The 23094-nt window shown below is 42.8% G+C and overlaps 1 protein-coding gene across 5 annotated transcripts in view; it reads right to left on the reverse strand.

Moving 5' to 3' along the window:
* Positions 1–23094, reverse strand: part of RUNDC3B (RUN domain containing 3B) — an 87232-nt gene that overhangs the window by 56627 nt on the left and 7511 nt on the right. For 4 of the 5 annotated variants that reach the window (XM_090047182.1, XM_090047179.1, XM_090047180.1 and 1 more), the window contains exons 2-4: positions 16354–16469; positions 7813–7946; positions 4085–4170 (exon numbers count right to left, since the gene is read on the reverse strand). In XM_090047182.1, coding sequence (XP_089903308.1) covers positions 4085–4170; positions 7813–7946; positions 16354–16469 — 336 coding nt within the window. Of the gene's footprint in view, positions 1–4084; positions 4171–7812; positions 7947–16353; positions 16470–18834; positions 19025–23094 lie in introns of those variants that run through there. The other variant, XM_090047181.1, reaches the window with a different exon arrangement.

Raw genomic sequence — 23094 nt, forward strand, 5'->3', positions numbered from 1 at the left:
ATCCCTCAGGATGCTGGCATTGGCCAATCCATTAAGGATGGCCTCTTCAATAAACTTTTCTAAGATCTTCCCCAGGATAGAAGTCAGGCTGATGGGCCTATAGTTTGCCAGATCCACTTTCCTCCTTTTCTTAAAGATCAGCACCACATTGGCGTTCTTCCAATCTTTGGGCACTACACCAGAGCGCCAGGAGTTCTCCAAGATCCGTGCCAGAGGCTGGGCTATGATGCTTGCCATCTCCTTGAGTACCCTGAGGTGTAGATTGTCAGGGCCAGCTGACTTGAAGGCATCCAGCCTCTCAACATGTTCCTTCATGAGCATTAATGGAGGGCAGGGGATCTCCCTCACCCAGACTTCCCTGCCCCGTAGCAGGCATGGGTGTCCCATGGGACTGATGAAAGACCGACACAAAGTACCCATTTAATAGGCTGGCTTTTTCCTGGGCATCAGTTGTCAGCTGTCCCTTCTGGTTCAGCAGGGTCCAACGTTGCCCTTGCTTTTCCTCCAGCTCCCCACATATCTGAAAAAGGACTTTATATTGTCCTTGATGCTTGAAACTAGTTGGAGTTCAGTTGCAGCCTTGGCTTTCCGGGTTTGCTTCCTGCAGGACTGGACCAGTGCAGAATATTCCTCCTTGGAGGTGAATCCCATCTAACAACCTTTGTAGGCCTTTCTTTTTAGCCTCAGGAGGTCCATTAGATCCCTGGAGAGCCAGGGAGGCTGCTGTGCCCTCTTGCTGCCTTTCCTCCAAGATGTAACAGAATTAGCTTGTGCATTTAGGATTGCTACCTTGAGGAGCAACCACTCTTCCTGAACTCCCGTCCCCTAGTAGTCCCTTAGGGCCTCACTGACAAGCCTCCTGAGCTTGTCAAAGTTGGCTTTCCTGAGGTCGAGGACTTCCATGTTGCTGACTGACTTGCCGGCTTTACGGCGGAGGGTGAAGGTGTTCAGCCCGTAGTCGCTGTCACCCAGCTTCCCATCAATCACTAGGTCACCGATTAGGTCATCCCCAGTAGCCAGTACCAGGTCGAGCAGCGCTTTACCTCTCGTTGCCCCACGTGAACCACTTTAACTGGTATAGAGTACATGTTGCAAAGAAGAAAAGCTAGATTCTGTTTTCTCTAATTATTATTTTAAAATTTCAAGTTTAAAATTGCCTGATAGAGATGTTTTTATTATCATTTTCTACTATGAAAGGTACATCGGCCAAAGTTTTCATGTGTGTGCTTTCCACCCTAATCCAGGTAAACAAAGTAGTTAATCTACTGAAGGCCATCATGATTATAAAAACTAGTTTCGTTTATGAGATAAGAATCCATCATCTCCGTGCAGACCGCAATCCCGTGTGGATTGTTAATCTACAATCCAACCATGTTTTCTTGCACCAAATTTTTGCATCCAAGTTGGTTTTGAAAATGTTTAAAAACAGCTACTCTGAAGTTATAAATTCATAGATGCTAGGGTCAAAAGGGACCTCAACAGATCGAGTCCAGCCCCCTACCTAAGCAGGAAAGAGTGCTGGGGTCAGATGGCCCCAGCCAGATGCCTATCCAGCCTTCTCTTAAAGACCCCCCAAAAGTAGGGGAGAGCACCACCTCCCTTGGAAGCCCATTCCAAATTTTGGCTACCCTTACCATGAAGAAGTTTTTCCTGACATCTAGCCTAAATCTGCTCTCTGTCAGTTTGTGACCATTGTTCCTTGTTACCCCCAAGAGGCACCCTGGTGAAGAGAGCATCTCTGATCTCCTGCTGCATTCCCTTAATGAATTTGGAGGCAGCCACAAGATCACCTCTCAGCCTTCTCTTGCGGAGACTGAAGAAGTACAGGTCCCTCAGTCTCTCCTCACAGGGCTTGTCCTGTAAGCCCCTAACCATACGAGTGGCTCTCCTTTGGACCCTCTTGAGTTTATTAACATCCTTCTTGAAGTACGGTGCCCAAAACTGGATGCAGTACTCCAACTGCAGTCTGACCAACGTCACATAGAGGGGATGTATCACCTCCTTGGTTCTATTAGTTATGCATCTGCTGATGTGTGATAAAGTGCAATTAGATTTCCTGATGATTTTGTCACACTGACAACTCATGTTCATCTTGGAGTCCACTATGACTCTGAAATCCCTTTCTGCTTCTGTGCTGCTGAGAGGGTCACTTCCCAGCCAGTAGGTGTGCTGGATGTTTTTGCGCTCTAGGTGATTGTGGTCTCTGTTGATGAGGGGGCACAGTTGGCATTGGGGTCTGGAACAAGGCCTGATGCCTTGGGAAAAACTGGAGTTACGTAATCTGTTGCTGGAGAGACACTGCTTGAAATTGGGGGACTGCCTATAAACCAGAACAGGCTCATCGCCATGGCTAGCTTGAGATGATCATTATTTTCCCTGAGAGGCTGGATGTCATTAATGTGTCCAAGGTGTTCAAGCTGAAAAGATTTTGTTCTTTTTGTGACAGGGTTGGTATTGTAACAGATTGGGGTGAGGGCTGAGTCTGCCTCTTGATTCAAGTGCTATGAATTGTGGATTGGAAGTGTAGAAATCTCTGTTCACTTTCATAAATGTGTGCATCCTGGTAAGTAAGACTGGAGCAAATCTGGTTGCAATGAAGAGTGTAGCTGTGTAGATGCTGGATCTAGTGATGTGCTTAGACATGTGGTAATGTGGAAGTAGCTGTAGAAGTTGGTTAATTCACAATACAATATGGTGGTCATGTGGTGAGTGCAAAGTTTCACAAAGGTGTCCAAGACATGAATATGTTGGGTGGAGTATTCCAGAGTCAGTTTAATGGAGGAGTGAAAGTTGTTCAAGTCCTGGTGGAATCCGTCTAGAGAGTCCTTCTCATATGTCCACACAAGTGTCCCTTAGGTATACCAGAAAAAACAAAGGGCAGCAGCAGAAGTGAACTTCAAGGTCTGTCATAAAGATATTGGCATATCGGGGGCTATGCATATGGCTGTGGCAGTACCATTTGTTTGTAGGTATAGGAGTGAAACCTGAAATAGATGTGCATGAGGACAATGAGAAAGCTTGATTGAAACAGAAGTGGTGTCATGGTCATGGAGAACATGTCTTATGGCTTGTAATCTGTCTGGGTGGGGAGGGGAGGAAGTATGCTATGATGGTATAGAGGAGTGACATTCATGGTAGCTAACAGGGTGTTTAGTAGAAGCTTGTCAATGCAAATCTAGTTTCTTGAGAAAAATCAGTGGTGTCCTCCAAATTGCCCTATTCCCATACGTCACTAGAGCAGGGGCTGAGTCACTGTAGCCAGATACTCCCTCTATGATGGTACCAATGCCAGAGACAACGAAGTATCCAGTTGCTATGTTTGTAGACCTTGGATAACAAGAAAGGAAATGCCTGGTCTGAGTTCCCAGGAGCTGGAAGCATAAATTATATCCTGTGTTACCAGAACTAGTGTCTTTCAGAGGTAGTGTAGTCTCTCCTCTGATTGTCAGACCCTCCTTGGAAATCTAACAAGGAACGTGATGAAAACCCTTGAAAGACTGAGAGGTATAGAAGTCAAGCTGTTAAAAATTCCCTCTATTCAGTATTGCCTTAATCAAGGTGCAGCTTCCCCAAGTAACTTGACAGTTGACAAGATAGTTATGGGAACAACAGAGCAGATTAGAATGGTAATACACTGATACCCAAGAGGAAGGAATAATATCCAGCTATGTTTATACATATACCAGTCTATGAAGAAGAATGCATATGTAAAGATGCACTGTTTGACCAACCATCAGACAGTGAATAAAGGCTATTTGGTTTCTTTTATTCACTAGTGAACCTGCAGCAGTGGGACTAGTATAAGTCTCCCTGGAAGCTGAAACATTTTCTCTCTACAAAAATGTAATTCACACAATTTCAAACAAAGCTTCAACAGCTTTTATAATCAGAAAGGGACACAGAAGTTTTGAATTATGGCAAATGCTAACAAACAAATATCAGTCTCTAGATTAGCATGCAAGCACAGAACTATTTATTGCTTATGATTTTTGATTAAATGGCAAGTTCATTCCCAGACCCAAATCCCTTGCTGAAGCAACATTTTAAAATTTTAGCATAAAAAAAAAGTAAAACATTAGAACACCTGGTTGTTTTGAAGTCTCTCAGAGCTGTAGAAATGTATTCAGACAAATGTTTTTCCATAAGTGCTACTCTGATCCAGGCTCTGCCCTAAGAGGAAGAACAAATAACATTAAAAATCTTAAACTAAATAAAATGAAGCACTTTTCAGTTTTCATTTGTATTTCTGGAAAGCAGACCCATACAACTGGAGGAGAAAAGCCATTAACAATATAAATGTGTTGCCTACTACAGTGATAAGGAGAAGAAAAAAGTAGAGAACGTGTTTGTGTCATTTTACAGGGGCACTGAAATAAGTACTGTGAATCAAGAATCTTTACTTTTACATGTGATATGCCTGCAGATACAGGCATACAGAGCAAGAGAGGGGCCTACGTATTACTTAGGCTAAAGATTCTTAGGTCACAATTCTTAGTTGAATGCTGTTGTAAGACAACACAAACATATTTTCTACTCTTAATCTTTATAGATAGTGTATGTCATAGAAGTGTTTAAATCTGACTTAGTGCAAACAGATTTGAAAATTCTGTAGACTCTCCACGTATTGTAGTGCACCTTTCCAACACTGTATTATATTCTACCTCAGCTTGTTGACATATTGGTATTTTTACCTATATTTAAAATCTAATATGGGTCTGCCCGTGTATAAAACCATTAATAATTTTTATTTTTCATAAATAGCTAGAAATACAGCCCATACATTTTCTAATTAAAATTTAAACTCATAATTCACTGCTACCAGCCAAGTATATATCAAAACACATGCTCCTAACCCGCATTAATGAATTAGAAAGTGCACAGTTTAGATCACACATCAAGATTCTTAATACTGTGGCAAAGTAGAGTTGGAAGTAATATGTGAATCATTACAGTTGTCAACAATCTCTGATTTCATACACCTCTAGAAAGAGTTGAAAAATTTGGGCAGAGCAAGTCCTTACTTCTAGAATAAATGTGTTAAAGAACTTGGACAGACTGCTGGGCATTTGGACATGTTTTTTATAGTTAAGCAAGCTAACTTAAACACTGTGTGTTTAATGCAGAGAGTCAGAATTCAAAAGACACAGTATTTCAAACAGTGTATTTACAGTAATCATAATGTTACATTATTTAAGCAGACCATCATGACTTGCAACATCCAGCAAACCTATCCCCAATTTAACATGGCAAATCATCTTGTTACTAAAAATTAAAAAGTATATATGCAGCTCTTTGCCCCATGACAAAATTTCTAGCAAAAATGCTAGATCAGATTATAGTCCATTATCTCAATTTATATGAACTGTGTTCATTAAGGATAATAACATATTAAATCACGCTTGTGGAAACAAATCAAGAGAAAGATACATTTTTGTTGTCATTTGATATAGATAAATATATTGATGGAATACAGCGGAACTTGGTTTGAAGTCTTGTCCAATATGAACATTTGCCGTTAGTCACTTAAGTGTCTGTTTTTTATGCCAGCCAAAAAAGGAGCCATGCAAGTTAAATGTCCCTCATCTAAATTAAACTGGAAAACTAGACAGGAGTGTGAATTGTCATTTTTATTTTTCACAATATCCCAGGAGCCTTTTGCATAAATAAGGCATAAATAATTTAAAAATCACAGGAGTAAAAATTTGCCAGACCATCAAAAAGCTGTCATTAGCACAAGGGCTATATTTTTATCCAATCCAAACATTCCCTTAAATAAACATCTAAGGAAATCCAAGAATTCAGAAAACACTTAGCTTTATGCCATGCTTCAAACACTAGCAATAAGTTTTCCAGACTTCAAGAAGTCAATCCTCCAGAAAATATTTATGTATACATAAGCAACAGATTCTATAAAATTCTGATGCATCTGCGTTTCAAACAACCTAGAGAAGCTGTGCAGTTTAAAATGTCGAACTACTATACTGGGGGGGGGGGGCCGGGGGAGAGAAGGAAGAAGAGAAGAATGAGGCAGAGAACCAGTAAGGATCCTTGCTCTCATGTGCTGAGCTGTCTATGGGTACCCCTTCAGAGGCATGAAAAGCTCCAGCCAGGGGGGTGGATGACACTGTTCCTGTATATCTTCATAGTCATTTTGATGCATCCCAGAGGCTCAGGAGCTGCATGGACCTGAAGCACTCCAAACTTGAAGGCTGCTAAATGGACCAGGATTTGGAGTACTTCAAATGTATGTTTGTTTGTCCATACCCAGAGATAAAAACTCCACCATTTAAAAAAAAAAACACAGAAAATGTTTTTATACAAAATTCAGAAAAGAACTTATACAGAATATAATACAGGACTCAGCATAGTTAAATTGCAAAGACTCATTTAACACAGTACACTGTTCCAAACATTATAAGCCCCATTAAAACAGACATTCCAAATCAACAGTGGTTTGGGGGGTATTTTAATGCAGTCCAAGCAGCAACTCTTTACTAAATAAGAAATATGGTTATTGTGTAAATATGCTAGGTTATAATGAATTAATAAGTCACGCTCTCAAAAAATTTACTCGCTTTATTTATGAAAGGTTATTGCAAAGCTTTGGGATAGAACAGGGGGGGTTTTTCCTTCCATCAGTGACAACCACTGCGAAAACTATTTTGATTCAAATAAAAAAGCAGTGCGTTTTCAAGACCAGAAAAGTTGAGGAATGCAAGCATTTGGTGAGCTATTCCAAGAACATTTTCCAATTTATTTAACAATCAAATCTAAACTTTACTTAGCTCACTTGCCCATTAGATTACTCCTTCAAAATCAGATATAACATTTTTCATCTTTTCCAGCAAATCAGTTTTACAGAAAAAGCTAAACTTTCATAGAAACAATGACTTGTGGTTATTTAGGAAACAACCAATATAACAGTAGTTCATATCTATTTTTGCATACAGTTTCCTGAAGTGTCCATTGTAGAGGAATGCTTGGAAAAGAGGGCTTACAACTGTCGGTAGCACAATGAACGGAGGATATGTTACTTTACACCAGTCAGCTTAAAAACACATGTATACTGAACAGCAATACATATTGGTGAAAATATGGTGAGATTTTATAGAAAATATACTGGACAAATGCAATCATATATTGCTAGGATGATATTGATAACCAGGTTTTATAAACTGCTGGACACATATTACTTAATGATCCTTTGGCAACTCAAGATTTCATGGCAGAAATGATCAAAGAAATGTGTCGCACATTTGCTTTTGAACTTGCTAAAAATTACTGATGAATGGAAAACCAGACATGGTCCAAAACACAAGGAATGGTTCCAAAAAACATATGGGCAGTTGTTAACGAATAAATTATATATCCATTAAAGAGACAGTAGATATTTGGTTATCATTTACTCAAAGTATATTAGTCTGAACATAAAACAGCACAAATATCCCATTTTAATATTAATCACAGCAGGCATGATTCACTCCATTTAATAAAATCATGCATGCTAGATAGTATAAAGAGGATCATCCTGTAACAGGGTAAAACCCTGTTCAATAGAGAGATTTGAGGATTATCGTACTTAATTTTTTAAGCAAAGAACTAAGCTCATTGTTGTACCATTTTATTTGTGATATTTACATAGAGATGATTTATAAGCCTGGCAATACTTCCTAAATATGTAGTTATTTTAAAAGTTGTAAAGGATTTTACAGGATATACCTATTAATATCTTCTGGATTATAAAATAAAACCCATACCATACATCCAGTAAATATTGTAATAGAAAAATGTTGAATATATTATATTTCTTACCTTGGCTCTAGAAGAACTGACATTCTCCATGTTCTCAATGCTGCAGATGCAATTGTGTGATACCTTACGGCACGCAACTCGAATATAGTCCCAGAAGCTACGAGGGCTTTCATAACCAAACCAGGTGATATGCCCTTAATACACAAAATAACAGGCAAAATATGAATTGCTAGATGTAATGAAAACAATTAGAAAATTATTTTGAACACATCCTAAGTTTGATCTACACTACTGCACTGACACCCAAGGAACTATATAATGCGTTATGATAAAAAGTGAGCTGTACCAATATAGTGTAGCCTATTCTGAAACCACAGTATAGATAAAAATGTTTAATGTTAAAAAAAGATGTCTTGCAATAGTACAGAGAACTTATAATAGGAGTCAAGAGTCCCAAGTCAAGTAAGAACTGCACAAACTCACGGAAACTCCAAGATCTTTGTGGACTATGGACAGATAATGCCAGGTATGTCACTAGAGAGAAGAATCAAAACCAGAAAGAGAACACATACAACAAGGAGTGATTTTTAAAAACATGAAAACGTATGCCAGTTCATGCTACAGTAGAAATGCCTCTAGACCAAGCAGTAGTAGAGCTTGGGGCCTTGCAGGTTGATTTCCAATGGAAAAGAAATTGATGTGGAACGATGCATTTTCTTATTAAATCTTTTTTACATTATAGATGAAAAACAGACTTCACAGGATCATAGGAAAAGGTAGGGCTGAAAGGAACCTTACAGACTCCCTGCTCATGGCAAGATCACCCCTGACTAAACTAAACTGATCAAATCTCTCTCCAACATGCTCTTGAAAATTTCAAGTGATGGAGCTTCTACAGGTACTCTGTTCCAAATGCTTGACCACCCTCAGAGTCAGAAAGTTCTTCCTAATCCCCAACCTAAATTTCTTCTACCTCAGCTTGAGGCCATTGCTCCTAGTCCTGTGCCCTACAGCTGCAAAGAAAAGCCAATCTTTATCTATCTGCTCTATAAACTGTCCTTCGGGTATCTGAAGACTTATCAAATCCCCACTCAGTCTTCTCTTTTCCACACTAAATAACCCTAGCTTTTCAGCCTTTCCTCATAAATTATGCTTCCTATACTTCTAATCATTTTTGTGGCTCTGTGTTGGACTCTTTCCCATTTATCCATATCCTTCAAGTGTGCAGCCCAAAACTGGATACAGTACTCCAAGTAAATCCTCATGAGTGCTGTCCAATTTATCCAGATCATTCTAGATTCCAGCCCTACCCTCCAAAGGTTTGCAACTCTACCCAAATTAGTGTCATTCTCAAATTCGCCATGCATGTACTCAATCCCAAATCATTACTAATGACATTAAACACACCCCTGGGGAACTCCACTAGAGACCTCCATCCATCTAGCCATTGATGACTACTCACTTAACACAATGACTCAGTCATTTATTTACCTTAATTTTGTCTAGTCCTTACTTCCTTAGCCTGTTGATGAGAATGTCAGAGGAGACTGTGTCAAGGCATGTCACATCTAATGCTCCCTATCTACAGAGCCTATCATCTTATCATAGAAAGAAATCAGGTTGTTAAGGTATGATTTTTTTCTTTGTGAATCCATGTTGGTTGTTCCTGATCATCTTGTTTTCCTCTAAGTGGTTCACAATGGATTTGTTCAGGAACTGGTCTATGATCTTTCTAGGTATTGAGTTCTGACTGGTATGCGACACCCCGTATCCTCCTTCATCCCCTCCTTCAAGATGGGCACTACATTTGCCCTTTTCCAATCATCCAGGAACTCACTTGACCTTTGCAAGTTGTCAAGGAGAATAGCCAATGGCTCCAATATTACCTCATTGAAGTCTTTAGTACACTACGGTGCATCCCATACAGCCCTTCTCATTTCAAAGTGTTCACCTTCTTCAAGTAATCCCTAACTTGGTCTTCTACTCTAGGCTGTCCATTTCCTTTCCTATCTTAGCTGTCAATTGCACACATCTAGTAGCTGACCTTATTTGTGAAAAGTGAAGTGAAAAAAATGGCATTCAATATTTCAGTTTTGTCTGCAATATCCCTAATTAGATTCTGTATTCTGTAAAGGACATATGGTTTCTCAGGTGTGTCTCATACTTTTGACATACTTACAGAATCCCTTTTTATTGCCTATGTCCATTGCCAGTTCCATCTGAAATTGTAGCTTGCCCTTCCTAATTTTTTTCCTACACTCCCATATTTTATTTATACCCCTCCCTAGTACAATAACCAAGTTTCCACTTTTTGAAGGCTCTTTTTTGAGGTTTAACTCACTTAAGAGACTTCTTTTGATCTAAACTGGCTTTCTGCGGCTGTTCTGGCATATTGAGATAGCAACTGAGTGATTTTTCTTCTAAAGTTTTGGCCAGGTCTATTGCTCATTCTTTCACAAAAGCATATAGGTGTGGATCCAGGGACATTATTGATGTCTGAACAAGATTAAAGAAAATGGTTACTTATGTCACAAGATTCATAATGAATCATGGCATCAATTCTAAGCAGTCTATGAATAGGGGAATAATAAAACTGATTAATTTTAGATAACTGGATCCCCTCACTTTTCTGCATGGTATGGTATGCCTACCAAGACATACTGGAAGGTTCAGCAAATGTGCTATGCAAATGTCTTCTGAAATATCAAAGTAATTTTTACTCCCTTTTCTTATTTTAGTGATAGTCACTGTTTCACATCCATCCACTGCAGGTACAAAATGATTTTTGCTCTTCAGCATAGGAGGTAGGACACCAAAATATTTTCATGGTAATAGTTTCACTTCTGACTGAAGTGAAACTGGAATGCACTTCTGAGCTTAACCAGCTGGTGTGTAAATATTGGAATAACTAAGTGTTGGGCTCTAATAATATCACCTGCTCTTGTTGAATTTAGGTTATGATTCAAATTAGAATGAACTGCCCTACTAAATATACCACTTTGAAGATGTGGGGCAGAAACAACACCTTTTTTAAAATGTTTGCTAGAAGTAGATGACAGTTTAGACTATTTCTAGATTTCTGTCATATGATATGGAATACAAAATTGAACATTCTGTCAACAAGAACCTACTGTGTTTAAAAATATATGCTATATTTACTCAATTCCAAGATGAATCCCCTCCCCCCATTTAACATGGGGAAAAGAGATCCTCATCTTGGAATCATGTATGAGGCATAGTGGGAGGCAGGCAGCTACTGCAGCTCTGGTTCCAGCTCCAATCCTGGGTCAGGGCCAGAGCCACAGCTGCTGCCACCTCTGCACCCCTCCTGTTCCTCTGCACCCTTGAGCCCTTTTCAGATTTAGCAACTTCTAATTCATGTAATTAAATAAAAATATAGGAACTCTTAGCAAAGTACTATTTAATCATAACAGTAAAAAACAAAGAACAACATAAGAAAAAAATGCATTTATAAAAATAACACTAACATACACAAAATGTCTACTTTTTCTGCTGACACCTTTAACCCTGCAAAGAAAATGAACTGCTACTCTTTAGATAGATTCATCTTTCCTCCAAGTTCTTGACTTCAGAGATCACAATTCTCAACCACCACTCCAGGAATTGTGCTTTAGACTCCAAGTCTTTCTGATCTCAAACACGGAAACCAAATTTCTCTTAGTCTCTCAGTAATATATCCACTGAACTTGTCAGGCAGTTGGAAGGGGACAATAAGAACAAATATTCAGTCAGCAAATTCTGCAAAACCTTTCAAATCCATTTTTTCCTACAATCTAAAACTTTACCTTTATTCTAAAAATGAACATGGTCTTGAGCATCAGGGTTCCTGGTTTTTTCTGTTTCAAAATTGTAAATACTCTGATTAACCACGACAAGCCCCCCCAGTTCTCTGGTTAAAAATCCCAAGATCCACATCTTTTCCGTAATTACAATGAAGTGGCACAATATAAGCAAGTATCAGTTGAACACAATGTTTCACTGACACATTTACAATTTTAAAGCAATTTAGAAGCCTACCAGTGCCTCAATCATTTAAATAAAACTAGTGAATTGCCCATCAAGTTTGCACACAGCCAGCCCCACATTGCCACCCTTCCCTCCCCCACTGCCCTAGGCGTGGCTGGCTGTCTGGCTGTCTGTGTGCAGAGCACTCCGATTGGTTGTTTCAGTAAACACTGTGATTGGCTGCTGAGACTACCAATCAGAGTGCTCCCAGATCATTAAAGCCCCTGTCGCTCGCTCGGTAAGCAGGACTGGATTTTAACAACAGCAACAGCACGGAAAACTTCACCCAGTCTCAATCCATGTACTTTTATTCTCCTAATCCTATCTAAACAGGAATTTTCTTATAACAATTCTCTAGAGAAAAATAAGTAATATTGTTAACTGAAAAGGCTCACCTAATACTTTACATTTAATATGGCTGAACTATGTTTTATTATTTATTTTTCTCCGTGTTACAACAAAAAGTTAAACAGATTTTAAGGGCGATTGCTTGCCATGGGGTGAAGCAGGTAAACGTCTCTATACTCAAACCCCAAACCTTGTTTAACTGCTCAATGAGTCACTGTCTTGTGCCAACACCTTTTTCTCAATTAATTGATTTATTCAACACCACCTACCTTCTGCCCGCCTTGAAACAGCCATAACACCCACTCTAATCACTAACTTGCTTTTAGTGCAGTCCCACCCACACGAAAAAAGATATGGCATTCAATGCGTGTCATTCATTTCCATCACTAGAGTATACTCTTTCATCAAGCTGTGTGTTGCATAATGCATTTCCTCCTAAGATCTGAGGATCTGCGTTATGATACATTTTTCATCTCTCAGCTGGATTTCTCTTACCTTTCTTGAAAAAAAATATATAGTGACTTAACTCCCTTGGATACACTCTAAACACGTTAGCGCTGTTAGAATTTTCCATTCTGCAGTACAAAATATGCAGTACACGTTGTTGCCTTTTTATGACATTATTATGCTTCGGAAAATTTGGGGTAGCTCTTACGGTTTATTCAGAACCATAATGCTGGAAAGGACCTCAATGGTTATCTGGTCCAACCCACTGCACAACTGCAGCAATGCTATTCCTATATCTTCTGTCCAGTGCTTATCCAGTGTCTAGCAGAAAACCACCAGTGAAAGTAACTCTGATTTCCCTAGGCAGTTTATTCACTTCCTTACTTTCTAACAGCAAGGATTTTTTCCCTTTGCTCTATAATCTAAATCTGCTGTATGGTTATTTAAATCCAGTGATTCATGAGTCACCCTCTGCAGCAAGGGAAAAGAGTTTTTCTCCTACTTTAATAGGCATAGCACCTTTAAGAAACTGGAGGCAATTTACATAGCTTTTCAGATATTTGAAGACTGCTATAATGTCTCTCCTTTAATCACTTTTTCTCCACATTAAACATGGCTAGATCTCTCTACCTTCTAATATTTTTAATCACGTTAAATCGGGCACATCGTTTTGAGCAACGGACCAGCTCTGGACCAGTTGGAACCTTTGTGCACAGCCCCGACCTCAGCTTGCCCCATGCCTGCTCCAGACTCACCTGCCCATGCTGAGAGGCAGCAGCAGCAGCAGCGGCTGGACAGAACCAGCCTCACCCTCACCGCTGCCAAGCCTTTCTTGCTGCAGCTGTTCAGAACCTATGCCCAGGCTGCCCTGCAGCTCCTCTCTGTTGATGTCACTGCCACATCCAGGCCACCCACCAAGGCAGCAATGGCAGTGCAGAGGAGCCATGGGGCAGCCCCAGCACAGGCTCTAGGCAGCTGCAGCAAGAAGAGCCAGGCAGTGGTGAGGGAGAAAGGCCGCTTTTTCTCCACGCTCAGCAGCAGCTTCTGCCTGGCTGCTGCTCAGCATGGGCAGGTGAGTTTGGAGCAGGCGCAGGGCAGGCGAGTGTTGGGGCTGTTCTCACAGGTTCCAGATGGTCTGCTTTGGCCAGGGCAAGTTAGAGGCGAGCACAGGGTAGGACTAGGGTTAGGGCTGGGGCTAGGGCCGTGCACTGTCGGTGGCGTTGGGAAGTAGCCGCAGGGTGCCTGGGCCCCGAGCTATTGGGCAGGAGGGTGCTGACTACTGTTTAACTGTGTAGTTAAAATTGCAATTAACTGCAACTACTTTTTTTAAATCTTGCAACTAACTGCAATTATTTTTAATTATTTGTCAGCCCCAGTTAAAATACATTCAAAAAGGGGGAGAGAGGGGAATAAAAAGGAGTAAAAATCCTCTTGGAGCTCAAAAAAACAAGGGGAAGGAAATGATTTTAAGTGAATAACTTCATAATATATGTGTATATACAGTTTCTGCCCCAATAATAGGGAATTAGGTAAAAGGATATGGTTGACAGGTTTTGTTCAAAAACAATCAAACCCAGAAAAATAAGAAAAAAAAATTCCCTGCAGTGTCAAGTTGGTAAGTACCAGTAATCACTCCAACAGTTTGTTGCAACGTGACAAACATTATATTCCTTCCTACTGTGCAAAATTTCCTCCTCCTTTGATAGCAGGTAGTAATTGTGCTACTCAAATGTCAGCCTACACACAATATTCTTCATGCAACATTTTAGAAAAATGTATGGTTATTAAAAGGTAGTTTGTAAAAAGAAGTGGATTGCCAAATCACACATCCAAATATACTCTTTATCTTTAAACAGTCCCATAAACTGTATACAGGTTCCCATCCAGTAACCTAACTGAAGGCACCTGTGAGCGGAGTGGGGCCTAGGAGCAGCCGTGAACTCCTTAGCGCCCCCTACCGTCACTTAGGGTGGACTGGGCACCCTCGAATCCTTGCCCGCCATGACTTTGATGACAAATAAGTTGTATGGGAGGCTGCCTCTGTTCCCCTAGTTAACGGTACCGATGTTCCTGCCCCTACTCCGAAATGGGGTATCACTATGCGCCCTGCCTTAAGGGCTATGCGTGCCTCCAACCTCCCCTTCAGCACGCCCCAAGCCTCGCAGCTGTTCCGGGGACGTTGTACGGTCCCTCGCCCCTCTGGTGCCCTCTCTCTCTCTCTCTCTCGGGCACCCTGGGCTCCTCGCCCGCCTGGTGCCCCCTTGGGCCGGGCTCCTATCCTCCAGCCAGCTCCCTGCGCCCTGGGCCTGTCTCGCCGGCGTCCGGCTATTGCTGGCGCCCCCTGGGTCTGGCTCGCTACCGCCGCCCTACTACCGGTGCCCCCTGGGTCCGGCTCGCTACCGCCGCCCTACTACCGGCGTTTCTCACCTGCTCACGCTCTCTCTTTCTCTGCCCCGCTCTGGGGCCGACACCGCGCGCCTCGCACTCTTTCTCTGCCCCACTCTGGGGCCTTGCCCTCTCTGGGGCCGACAATAGTGCCCCTCTGGCACTGGGCCACCGTTGCCCACACTGGGCAAACGCCGCCCGTATGGGCTGGGGTTTCTGACCCCTCTCGCCGCGCCTCGCCGGCGCAAACCACGCCCCCGGCACAAACAATAGTGCCCCTCTGGCACTGTGCCCTCACTGGACACCTGGAACCCCCAAGCTGTTGGGGAGCCCCGCTGAGGCCTCCTCACTCTCCTACAGCCTCACCCAGTCCTCCGGTTTAACTGTAACAAACTCAAGCCCGATGGCTGCAACCCAAACAATAGAGCCTCCTGCTCATAACAAACTCCAAGCCCGTCTGGGGCTTGTAACCCGACCTCACTTTAGAGTATCGTGGTTCCCCGCATCATCGCAGCCAGCCAGCACAACAAGGCAGCAACCGCTGACTCCGGCCGCTCAGCTCAGCCGCAGAGCTCTCGCTCCTGCGGCCGCCAGAGGAGAACTGCTAGTCAGGCTCCGGCCTGGGCTGTTTATAAAGGCCCGGCCCTGCCCCCTTCTGGCCACCTGACCTGCCTGGTTGCCCTGGCAACCGGCACCTGAGCTGCCCGGCTGATTGGCAGCTCAGTTCCTTTTGCTTCCAAGGCACAGGACACCTTGGTGCTCCTGTGAGAGCACCCTCTCCCTCCCTCCTTTTAGAGAAAGCATGAAACAGATCTGTATGAAAAAGAAACAAGCCGTGAATATGAGCAGAAGCAGAAATTTAGACTCTGCCACAAGGCATCCCCAGAGACTATCTAGGCCAAGCTCAGTAAGTCATTTAGCATAAGCTCTCCTTGGACTTGAAGCAACCAAAAGAAAAACAGTTTCTCTAGTTGTGAATCCCTCATTATCCGAGGAAACTACAAGTCTTACAAGCTCAGAGCACCAGAAAGCAGGCCTCCAGAGGGCATCCAGGTAGAGTTGTCAGTCCCAAGGCAGCCTCTACTTTTTTCACACCAGGCATCCAAAAGGTTGCCAAAGTCTTCCGTCTAAAAGATTTCCTATGTAGAAAGGTCTCATATAAACACCTTTCATTAACTTTTTAACAGGATCAGCTACAAGGGCTACACTGGTGAAGGAGGCAGAGTTTAATGGAATTAAGAAAGAGAGCGCACATTCTTTTGGCAGCAAAGCAGTCCCAGATGCATAGAATACTTAGATTAAACAAATCCATCTAGAACAAAGTCATTCCCAACCTTCAGTTTCTTAGTTGTCCCTCCTCTTCCTTGAACGTAAGCAATACAGTTATTAATGTACCTTTCAGTCGATGACTTAGAATCTGTTCCAGAATAGCTGCAAAATTATTAAATTCAGGGGAAGAATCATCAATAGTCTCAAAACAGGAACGATCAATCAGAGTCTTGACTGAAAACCTAAAAAAGAACAAGATAATTATCAACTTCAAAGACAGTTTTCTTCCTCCACACTGAAGGGCACAGCATATTATATAGAAAAGGAGTAATGTACACATTCATATCCCATACAGCATGCAACCAGAATAGTTCTCAACCATCTATTGTACAATGAAAAATAGCCCAGAAAATACTGTTAATCATCAACTTTAATTATATACTTAATGTTTTACAGATGTCCTGTCTACATGAAAAAAAGAGTCATATTTCTTCTTTTTTTCCCCATAACTTTGAAAGGAAGTTTGAAATAGCTTACTGAAGATGGAGACTAAGTTCTGTCATCAAAGAACACCCGCGTTATGTCCTTTAGTGATCTTAGCCAGAGAGATGGCATTTTCAAAAGAATAACCAGCCTTTTCTCAAAATTCCCTTCATGGAGCAATCAACAGGTGAGACACAAAAGAATATTCCTAGAATATGATGTTGACACGTATCACAGACCTGAACAAGGAATCCATCTTTCCATCTCTTAAAAAGAATACATGAGCCATCTTCATTAAAGCTCTCATTTTATCTCAAAAATTAATTTACTATTAAATCTTCACTCAGACATACACATTCCCCAAGAATGGAATCTGGCACTTCAAAAAAATGTTATTAATATAAAACTGGAGGTAAAGGTGTACTAAATGAGGCCCTTCTCTCAAAAAAAAAAAAAAAGAAAAAAATCACACTGACGTTCAGACACAACTGGTCAATTTTGACAGAATTTAGTTATGCCTGTACTATTCACCTTTCTCTGCCTCAACTATGAAAGGACAGACTTTGAAACACAGAAGAGTATGAAAGCTATAAGGGTTTGTTCTTATTTCTTCTACCCCTCCAGTACAAGATCTCAGTCTCTTCCTCATTCCTCTCCACAGTTTTCACTTAATGCAATATGCGTTATTTAACCTGGGGGTCAGCAATGTTTTTGGCAGGAGTGCCAAAATCACCCCAACCTCTACCCACACCTTGACTTGGCATGCTAGCTATGGGAAAGCTGCTATAGTCCTGATCCTCATTGCTGGCAGTGGCTGCACACATGCCTCCAGGATGACAGCGGGGGAAGGGCCAGGGTTGCACTGCCTCAGCCCCTTCCCTGCCATGTGCTGCAAGCCACGTGTGAGCCCAGTGCCGCCACGGAGCCGGTGCTAGGGCTCTGCATCCCAATACAGCTATTTGCAACCTCCTGGCTGCCTTTCACAGCCAGCCCAGGCTCTGGGCAGATGTAGGAGGCAGCTAGAAGGCTGCAAGCAGCTGTGCCATGCTCCACAATCCTGGCACTGGCTCCATGGTGGTGGCAGCTGCACATGTGCCTCTGGGTGGACAGTGGGGGAGGAGCCAGGGTTGTGCTGCCCTAGGCCCCTCCCTGGCAGACACAGCTGCTGCAGCCATGGAACTGGTGCCCAGGCTGTGGAGCCCATGCAGCCGAGCCTCCAGGCTGCTGGCAGAAGCTGCCCGGACTCTGGGTCACCTGCTGGCAGAAGCTGCCCGGACTCTGGGTCATCTGTAGCATGCCGAGGAAAATGACCTTTTTTTTTTTTTTTTTTTTTTTTTTGCAAGCTTGTATAATTTGTAGCGCTTGAAGGAAAAACAGTCAAGGTATAATCCTCCAGCAATATCAGTGCTTAAGTCCCTCCTTATCTTTTTACTAGCCATCAGTAAATAGGAAAGAATTTTCCCACTCAATTCCTTTTTAAGCCTATGTTCAGTGATTTTCACTACAACAATATTACTTCAACAGCAGCAATAAATGAATAGTTTCCTCAAAGCTATCCCACACTTACGAAGTTACAAATAAGAGATACTTCTATTTTAATTTTGGAAGAGTCATAAATACAGAAACAATATGATAAACTGCCATAAACCCAAACAATAACTCTACCCAGGTGTCTATTTGTGTATCCAATCCTCTTGCATGATCAACCCCCTGCTGCAATGTAAAATGGGAAATGAGGCTCCCCGATTAATGTGTATATACATATATGTATATTCTATATTAATAGTTCAGAATATGTTACTACATATGCCATGCAAAATATTAATAATTATAATCTTTTACATTAACACTTTGAAATGTAGCTGTCACCTGTACCTTAAACTACAAAACAGAGAGAGCAAACTGACAAAGGCACATATTGTTAAGGTATGGCACTAAAGACAGGTTCATTAGCAAATACAGCAATGGTACTCAGGACAGAAATAAAAACTGGGAGCATCCCAAAGATGCTTAGAATGGAAGGCACTAGTTTTTCCTTGAAAAACTATTGAAACCCAGCAAAAAAAGAAAAGCACAATATACCTATTTTCTTGCATACTGCACCCTCCCCCTGAAAATACATACCTTGTTTTTTGAAGGCAGAGGGGGGAGGAGTGGGGAGAGATTTTTCGGGCATCGCATCATGGCCTAGAGCTGGCTTTTCCATGAAGAGGCTGTGCCCCTGCCCCCCAGGGCAGCAAGCAGACTCCATCCCTGCTTGCTTGCTGTCCTGGAGAAGGGGAACCAAATTTGCAGCATGGTCTCTACATGCTTTTAGTAAAGCAAAATCACCTTCCCTGCTTAAGACACATACCCCAATCCCAAACTGATTAGAAGGGCAGATATGTTGAAACTTTAACCAAGACATCTTTTCTACAAAGAATTCTGTTAAGGATAAAGACTGGACAGCAACCAATGCAAGTGTAAAGACTGGACAGCAACCAATGCAAGTGTCCCTAAAAACAAACATAAATAAATAAGAAAATAAATATATGGAAATAAATGCAAACAAAAAGAATCACAAAACCAAAGAGTAAATATGAGGAAACTAAGTTTTAATCTTCCCCATGACAGTTTAAAAAATTGGCACCAACATAAGCACCTGAGGCTCGTAACTTCTCCTGTTAATTTTTTAAAACTCTCAGGAATTCTCCAAATTAGTCCAACTTCTCTTTCTTTATTTAAAAACAAAAAAAATAAACCCTCACCAAAAAAAAAATAATTCTGGTCAGCTCAGAACCAAACGAGGGTACAGACCCATCATACTATTTGACTTAATGGTAACATTTTTGCTAAAGTTATTACTACTAGATGGATAGTAATTGTTACTCAATTTGGGAAGAAGATGGCATCTGTTAATAGACATCACAAACGTTGAGGATCAGTTATTTAGTTCTATGAAGTGAGATTTCTCCCATGTTATCCTTAAATGCATGACATTTCTGATCATGTTGTACAGAACTATATAGAGGAAGGTTTAATTCCTTAAACCTCTCCTCAAGTGCTAGGGAAAGAGAGAATGGTAAGTGCTAAAAAATTCTAAGTTTACTCTACATCTTATTCAGGGGTTACACCTTTCCAATCTACCACAATGGAGTCCAATTTGTTTCCCCCTTTTTTGTTTGCTCCCTAGTTCATGCCCCTCTATTGTGCTATTAGGCAACTTCGGGCACGAGTCTATGCTACACCTTTGAAAGGCAAAAATAGAACCTACAACCTCTTGCACGGTGGGACGAGCGTGTCTTTCAGCCACCTCTGCATCCTCTAATGCTGCACTCCTTTGAGGGTTAGAGAAGTTGCTATGGTAAAATAATTCTGCAAAAATCACTTCTACCCATCCTCACTCCCTTTCTGGATTCATTGAGAGTTTCATAATACACTTGTGTTCCTTCTCAGTTTTCACACTGGGGGACTTTTATGCCAAATATATCAGAGATTTTTAAGAGGCCCATTCTGAAACTGGCTGTTTTAGAGCAGCATTTCTCAACCTGTGGGTCGCAAGCCAAAAGTGGGTCACAAGGATATATGAAAGGGTCACAAACTTTAGAAAAAAGGGATAAACAAACTTTAAAAATGGATTTTCCTTTAAAGGAGAAAAATGTGGATTTCCTCTTGCAGGGTGGTAGTTCCAACCAGCAAGGGGCTGCTTTGAGCAGGGGTGAGTGGGAGGAAAAGTGATCAGGCAGGGGGTACCACATGCATGTGCATGCTTATACATGCATGTAGTAATCAGGCAGCATGGAGAGCAGTTCCCACAACTCCCCACAGGTAAGTCTATGGGATAGGAAGCAGGGGCATAGATGACACATCAGGAGGTGGGAAGACACAGGCAACACTGCCCACCACTCCACCTCCTCTCTGGGGTACAGCTGTGGTCTGAGGGGAGTGGCAGTAGTGGCTGGGCCATGGCAGAGGGGCAGAGCTGCAACCTTGTGCATAAATGACTGGCAGCAGGAAAAGGTGAGGGCAGTGCAACCCTTATCCCTATTACTCTTTGCACTGCTGGTGGCATGGCTGGCACAGGGGTTCCAGTGGCAGGGGAAGCAATGAGTCTTGCCCCCTCCCCCACCACTTCTGCACCAAGCCCCACCCAATGGGCAGCAGAGGCAGCTCCTGCCCATGCTGGTCCAGCCAGGCTACAGCCCCATACCTGCTGTGGGTGCAAAAATCCAGGGGGGGGCATGTGCCCCTCATTCCCCACACATCCCCTGCCCCATACACTGGGGTTCTGGGACCTGGGGGCATTGGGTTGGGAATGAGGGGCACCAGCAGGGCTGGGGTGTTTGGGGGGTTGTGGGTCAGGACTGAGGGGCACTGGCAGAACCAGGTGACTGTTTTCTACTTAAACTATTTACTGGGTTGGGACTGGCAATCAATGCTTACAAATGGGTCCTGGTACAAAAAAAGGTTGAGAACCACTGCTTTAGACCATATAGAGCTTGGAAGTGAGAATCACACTGCTCACACTAATTTTTGTCTGTGTTCCTCTTAAAAAAAAAAAACAAAAAACAAAAAAAAAAACATGCTCACTATCAGGACAGAGCACTGTTACACCAACTCCTATACTTGGAATTTCAGTCTTTGGGACATCTCTAATCCAGTGACACTCGTTTTGAGTTCTGCGGTATCATAATTGCACCAATGTGTTGAAATCCAACAATACTTAGCATTAACATTTTCAGAAAGTTAAAATTCATGAACCCTCCTTTTCATTGTTGAGACTCTACACCACTGGCACTAATCTGAACTCCATGGTCCTGACAGGTCCTTCTGATGGTTCTCTGCTGATGGACAGACTTTGAATTAAAAAATGGGACTGTATCAGTTTCTCAAATATTCAGGTCACTTTGCCAGAAAACTCTCCGCAAAGCAGAGATGTAAGGTTGCTCTTTGTGAGTCAAGTTAAACATCTGCTTTAAAATAAACATATTTGAAACACTACAGCTCTCACCTGGATGCCTTGGGAGATGTCATTTTTATTTCTAGGGACCCAAAGCTGCCTGAATCAATAGGAACTACCAATTTAAGAGAGCTACTTGTACAATATTCCAAATCTTAATGCTTTCCTCTGTTCAAACCTCTCTCAAATAAGAAACAATGCACAGTTACACATTGGACATTGGTTCATGCATTAGCCTCAAAGCATCTAAAGCGGAGGTGGACAATTATTTGGGCCTGCAGGTCACATAGGGAGTTTTGGGGAGGTGTCGTGGGCTGGGTCAGCAGCCCTCCCCCATGCACACACCACTTCACCAAACCTCCCTATGTGGGATGGGGCTGTAGGGAAGAGGAGGGGAGGGGAGCTGGTGTGGGCACAGGCAGCAGCTTCAGCAGATTCAGCCTCCAGCCCACCCTCCTAACCCAAAGAAGGGCTTGGGAAGATGTGCCAATCCCCAAGGGGAAACTGCCACCTGTATCCACAGCTGATGGTGGCAACCACCCAGTGCTGCTTCTGGTGGACAGGTTGGGAGCTGCTGTAAGCTGCGTGACAGTTATGGGGAGAAAAGGGGTAGGGAAGGGGGAGACAGAGGGAGTCAGCCCTGCCCATGATCAGCAGCAGCAGCCCGTGCTGGGTGCCAGGCAAAAGCAGTACCCAGCAGCATGTGCACTTGCCATTGCTGGGGCCCTTCTGGCTGCAGCTGTCTGGAACCTGCACCAGCACTGCCCTCTAACTCCTCCCCACTGCCACCACCATCACTGCAGACCTGGGGTGGCCTGGAGGTGGCATGGGGCCGTAGCACTGAAGAAGAGCCACAGGGCAGCCCCAGTACAAGCCTTGGGGAGCCACAGCCAGAAGGGCCCCAGAAACAGCTAACATGCCCATTGCTGGGTCCTGCTTTTGCCTGGTATGCAGCACCAGCCACTGCCCCTTGTAATGGGCATGGCTGCCTCTTTTAGTCTCCCCCTTCCCTTTGCCCCCTCCACCCCCAACCATCCAGCACCTACAGCGCAGCTCTCACCAGCTGTGGGCCCAGGAGGTGGAAGCAACACTGGGAGAACACCAGCATCAGATGCAGGTGGCAGCTTCCCCCTGGGGATTATGGCATCCTCCCAGGTTACGGGTGATCCTGCTGCATCAGCATGTTAGCTGCAGTCCCACACTGCCACCCTGATCCCTGCTGGGAATCTAAAGGCAGCACCCACAACCGATGCCAGCATGCATCCAGTGCTGCTTCTGGCACATGGGGTGGGAGATGGTGTAAGCTGTAGATGGGGCCAGGATGTGACTGCCTGCCTGGCAAAACACAGCAGCTGGAACCACTGGCTCCCTACAGGCTGGATCCTATAACTTTGCAGCCCCAAGCCAAAGGCCAGATACAGTCAGTTGGCAGGCTGGATCCAGAC

The sequence above is a fragment of the Crocodylus siamensis genome, chromosome 5 (genome assembly GCF_052110815.1).
Source record: "Crocodylus siamensis isolate JL-2025a chromosome 5, ASM5211081v1, whole genome shotgun sequence".
Classification (NCBI taxonomy): Eukaryota; Metazoa; Chordata; order Crocodylia; family Crocodylidae; genus Crocodylus; species Crocodylus siamensis.